Source organism: Octopus bimaculoides, chromosome 5 (assembly GCF_001194135.2).
Source record: "Octopus bimaculoides isolate UCB-OBI-ISO-001 chromosome 5, ASM119413v2, whole genome shotgun sequence".
Taxonomy (NCBI): Eukaryota; Metazoa; Mollusca; class Cephalopoda; order Octopoda; family Octopodidae; genus Octopus; species Octopus bimaculoides.
Genome location: NC_068985.1, coordinates 106,165,182 through 106,171,039, shown reverse-complemented (window position 1 = coordinate 106,171,039; position 5,858 = coordinate 106,165,182). Strand labels below are relative to the sequence as shown.

The window sequence follows — 5,858 nt, the reverse complement described above, 5'->3', positions numbered from 1 at the left end:
TATATATATATATATATATAAATACTTTACTGACATTTCGATCTATCATAAGTTATAATGTAAATGAAGAATAATGTTTTTAGTTTCTAGTTAAAGTAATCATATCGAAATATCATTTAAGCTAACAGCTATTTTTGTTTTTCAGCACATTACATATGCACATACACAAATGCATTAAACAAATTTGTATATATATATACATAAGTAATGGTTTTTTTAATACATTGGATGTGAAAACACATATCTGAGTCCATCAAGGATCTACGAACACATTGGAATGTAGTTCCTTTCTATCAAATTCTTCCCCTGACAAAATATCCAATTAGTTATATTCAGTAAGAAACTTTAATTTGATTTAATTTAATTTAATTTCTCAAACTGAATTAATTGGGCATGGAAACAGTTGTAGGTGCTATGGGTTTGCTTTTGTTTGGAATTAAATATGCTCTAATAAATCAATGTCTATATCTCAGTTTCTCCAATTTCTCTTCTCATACATAAACAATAATATACCCATATCCATCAATGCAAAGCTAACATCTTTGGTTTTTCAGTGATACACTGGATAACACTGGGGAACTTGGATGCTGACATCTCTTTACGAGGATTTTATATCCTTGATTTAATTACACTGGACAACAAAAAAGATTTATTGTCTGCTACCCAGACAAATGGTGCTGTACTAAACTAAATTAAGTACGCTGATTCCAAATCTGAACTCAGAATTGCTGTAGCATGTCGGGATTTTGAGTTATGTTCTTAATTATATATTGATACTTTATTAGAATCAGGAATAGTTAAGTTCAAGGTAAATGATTATTATAATAGTCTATTAGTACTGTATATAGTAAATTTATGTTCAAGGCAAATAATATTATAATATAATGGTACATAGTATATTTATGTTAAGGGAATACTCACTTTATTTTTTATATACTCAGCTCAGAAATGTTTGAGACACTTGCACTTGCGCTTATGCGTCGTGTTGGTCTCCAGTTGTAGGAACCAGCAGTAGTCACCCATCATGTGGATTGTACCAGCCTTGATACCTCATTTCCATATCAGACATGTCCTGGTGGAGCCTCTCACCATGCTCATCACTAACGGCACCAAGATTCGTTGGAAAAAAATCAAGATGAGAATGCAAGAAGTGCATTTTAGGGGACATTCTTTCCTACGTGATCCCATTGTACAGATGATCCATTAATTAAATACTCCAAATCGTCAGAAGGATGTGGAAGGTCCATGTGAGCATACAATAATAGACAAAATATTTTATGTTTAATTTTCCATCTGAAACTTTCACCAAATGTCAAACTAATATTTTCACTATGTACATCCATTTGACTTTTGCTAAGTTTGTTTTTGTTCTTGCATTTGTTGTTCAGTGCTAATTTGCTAAATATGTATATATATATATATATATATATATATATAGATAGATAGATAGATAGATAAAAAGATAGATACATAGATAGATAAATATTACCTTCTTTGTATACTTTACTAGATGATGTTCGAATTAATGGGTAAGATAGCTGTGATGACCAATTGTATCATTATTGGATTAAACCCTGAAGTACAAAAGTTGGTACCTGGACACCAAACACCTGCTCAACTGGTTGTCATAGTTGTCATTCTGGAGGTATGTATACCTTTCCCATTGACTAGTATTAAATTTTCACTCATAGTGGTGGTCATGTTACTATTTGTTATGTATGCTCAATGAAGCTATCAGTATTATTGTATTATTACAAAAAATTGAACCAGTGAGTGTGTTAGATATTAAAGCAGTATAACTCTCTCCAGACACAACAAAGTATTAATGTATGCTATATGTAGTTCTAACATTCCAGTATAGTTATCAACTAATATAGTTATACTTCTAACATAATTATTATAGTCCAACATAGTTATAATTCCAATATAAGTCATGATTTAATTGAGACTCTAGAACTTTTTTTTAAAATTTAATTAAGCCCTTTGCTCCTCTTATGGATCATAGACCATTGGTAAAATTCCTCTACTGTTGCTGACTCTGGATTATCTTTTCTGCTTCTCATTAGTTGGATCCCTGCTGTCTTTTGGATCTTGCTACTCTGCAGTATATGTTCCCCTAAGGGAAAGCCTTCCTCTCCCAGGTCTTGTTGGTTTTTGAATTGCCATTGATGCTTCTGTCATTTTATTTTTCTTTCTAGGTAGAGGTGTTAGCCCCTATGCAAAACAATTTTTACCTTTGGAAAGAGGTGATCCATGTTATTCTGGCCTTTGTCCTTTGACCTGTCCAGCATGGAAAGCCCAGTCCAGAACTTGCACTCCACTGGCATAGTTCTTAGAGTTATCAAGGCATGTCACCTGGCAGTTCAGTGCAAGTTTGAGAAGGTTTATGGCCATCACACTGCTCCAACATGGAACACAATTTATGCTATCCATAGCAATTTTCTCAAAACCGGATCTTTTCTTGACAAACCATGCAGTGGAAGGCCTGTTACTAACACCAGACTCCTGAAGCAGGTGTTCGCAAAAAGCCAGGGGAAGTCCATCTTGAAGGCTGCACTGGAACTTAGCATCAACAAAGGCTTGATTGAGCAGATGCTTCAGAGAGCGATAAAGTTCCACCCATACTGACTTCAGGTTGTTCAAAGGCTTCAAGCAGAAGATTATGATGCTCATGTGGAAATATGTGTATCAGTCCTCCACTATTACCATAATGACTCTCAGTTCTTAGAAAACTTATGGTTCAGTGATGAGTCTATCTTTCATCTCTCTGATCGGGTAAACCGACACAATTGTTGAATTTGGGAAAAATCAAAACCAGCAGAAATTCTTGAACATGAATGAGATTCTCTGAAGTTGTTAGTATGGTGTGCCATGGACGTGAATGATACACTTACAAAAACTGCAAAACTTGAGGTGTCAAATGTTGATGGCCTCATAACTCTCTGAATGATACCTGAAACAAAATAGAAAAAAGAAAGTGTATAGTGACTTTTGGGACACCCTCTATATATAACACAAAAACACCCTACGGACTGTAATAGTCAATAAAATAGAAATATAATTTTAAAATTTATGCTTTCTGTGTGGCCCTGTTTCAATAATGTTATGGTCCTGCTATAGTTATAATTACAATATAGCTACAGCTCCAACATGACTATAGTGCCATGATAGTTATGGCTCCTCACTCAGCTCTAGTTCTAATATATTAATAATTCCAATCATAACATAATTCAATTGTATTTATAATTCAAACATAGTAGCAGTTCAAACATACAGTTCCAATATATCTTTATCACCAATATATGTATAGCATCAATGTATTTGTAGTTCCAACATAGTTACTGTTCCAATATAATTGTAGTTACAATATATCTAATAGCTTCAATGTATGTATGGTTCCAATCAGGGACTTGCCACCTAGGTAGCCAAGGTAGGCAGTACCTACCTTGATTAAAATAGATCAATAGCAACATTTTCCTTTTATGGCAAAATATGCACCTAATTCAATAAAATTATGAAGGTTACTCTGATTACTAAGGCATAAAATGCAAAATATTTTATTTTTTTGTAGATTAGGTAGGCATAATTTTCCCCTGCTTTTCAATCTCAGTATTTAAGCTATGCATAGCTGTAATACACATGCTGCATATATTCCTACAACAATCTTTTCTCTCATGCTATAGAGGCAAAAGTAAATCTGCCTTCAACTCAGTCATGCGGTTGTGTTTCGCTTCTTTTTTGTGTGTTTTACTACATAAATGTCACCAACTGCCTGCCCTGAGTAATTACTGATGGCACGTGCCTCATTCCAACAAACTTATAGTGCCATATTCATAGTTCTAACATTGTTACAGTTCCAGTGTATTCATTGTCCCAATATAGTTTTACTTTTAACATATTAATAATGTTTTAACATTGCATATTTAAGTTTAAAAACCTAGCGAAAAAATGTGCCCAATAATTTGTATATATTTTTTTCCAGCACATAATTTTAGCTGCTCGCTCTTTCCTGACTTATCTGATTCCTGACCTTCCAAGATGGATAGAAATTGAAGTGTATAAGGAAAGATATGAAGCTAAGAAAGCTTTAGAAAAAGTTGTAAGTCAACGATTCATTTTACTTCGTTTCAGAGGAGATGTTTGAGGGCTATAGTTGGTGTGACACGGATGGACTGGATGAAGAATGAGGTGTGAAGGTGAGCTGGAATGAGAGAAAAACTAACAACCAAAATGGATAGACAAATGCTGAGGTGGTTTGGCCACATGGAGAGGATGGATAGGTGGGTGATGAAGGCAGAAGTGGTTGGCAGCAGAACAAGAGGCAGACCTCAGTTTGTGTGGATGGACAGAGTGAGGAAAGCATCGGCAGTCAGAGGTGTTGGAGTCAAAGAGGCAAGAGAGTTTATAAATGATAGGAAAGCTTGGAGAGTGTTTGTGACATGAAGTGTTTAATAATTTGTAACAGTTCTTACAGTTGGATTAATGCAAAACGGATTATAGTGTGGATTTTTTTCTTTTTTTTCAATCAGACAGCATGATTTGGTGTCTTGGATTCTAACATCCTAACTTCAATGTTTCACTAATTTAAGCTAATATTTTACAACCAAGATACAAATGAATAAAACTGCTTTGTTATTTTCTTATTTCTTTTTGTTTTTCCAGAAAATTCAAAATGCCATGAAACGAAAACAAGAGCAGCGAACAACTTCTTAAGTAAACACTGTATTGGATGAGGTATAAAGTATACTTTATACACACACACACACTCACACACATACACAAACACACATATCCATGCTGCAGACATATATCAGTAACTCTTACTAATCTAAAGATGATTTCAGTAATGTTGTGCCTTCATTGAAAATCTGAGTTCCACACTTTTTATAACGTCTGATATCAATAACCTTTCATTTTTAAGATACACCAAAACAAAGAAATATTTTAGTGAACAATTGAACTCCCGTCCACCTTTTAATCTATATTTATATGAAATAAATTGACTGAACTGCTGAAGGCATCTATTGAAGAAATGAACTTTTAAATTAAGCCTCACAGGTAGTAGTAGTAGTAGTAATTTCAAATTTTGTCACACCCAACTTTCTTTGAGGGGAGGGAGAGGTCAATTACATCAACCCCAGTACCTTCTTTACCAACCCTGAAAGGATGAAAGGCAAAGATGACCTCAACCTGGTGCTAGACCAAATAACTACTGATAGTAAATAAAGTGAGCTCCAAGATGCTTAATGTATAGTGTACTAAGGAATTTTTGCTAAAATTACACCATGAATAAGAGAACAAACATAACCTTAGTAGACAAACTCAGAATGTAATAAAAAATAACTAGAAATAGAATGCGGGAAATGAATCTCAGAAAAAAGAAGAACTACTGTTAACGTCTTGAAACAAGGGAGGTAATACGAAGGTATGCCAAGTTTACTCCCCTGAAAATGTCTGCCAACCAACATCGACAACTTCTGCTGAACAATATAATGTAATTTAAGAGATAGAAAGGTAATTAATTACACAGATTAAACAGTCGTTTACTAACATAGAAACAAAGGCATTTATTCACTTTTATTGTAGCTCAAAATCATTTAAAATTTATACTTTGTATTTTATAATCTAACATTGTTATAGCCAAACCGTCATATCGAACAACGTTAATTGAGAACCAGTGCGTGTGTATATGTATATATATATATATATATATATATATAGTAACTAACACCCCTGACAGACTACATTGGTGCTTAATCGTGTTTTGTTTTTTTATACTTGTTAAAATTTACAAAATGTTTACGAATGAAACTTTATAAAGTTAACTTGTACTTTTTAAAACGTATTTTATATTAACT

General features: G+C 33.5%; 1 protein-coding gene across 3 annotated transcripts in view; it reads left to right on the top strand.

The window, feature by feature from the left end:
• Nucleotides 1-5,829, top strand: part of LOC106881096 (anoctamin-10) — a 100,588-nt gene extending 94,759 nt beyond the window's left edge. For all 3 annotated transcript variants that reach the window (XM_014931322.2, XM_052967896.1, XM_014931324.2), the window contains exons 11-13: nt 1,511-1,645; nt 3,983-4,099; nt 4,663-5,829. In XM_014931322.2, coding sequence (XP_014786808.1) covers nt 1,511-1,645; nt 3,983-4,099; nt 4,663-4,713 — 303 coding nt within the window. In that variant the 3' untranslated portion in view covers nt 4,714-5,829. The remainder of the gene's footprint in view (nt 1-1,510; nt 1,646-3,982; nt 4,100-4,662) is intronic.
• Nucleotides 5,830-5,858: the final 29 nt, after the last annotated feature.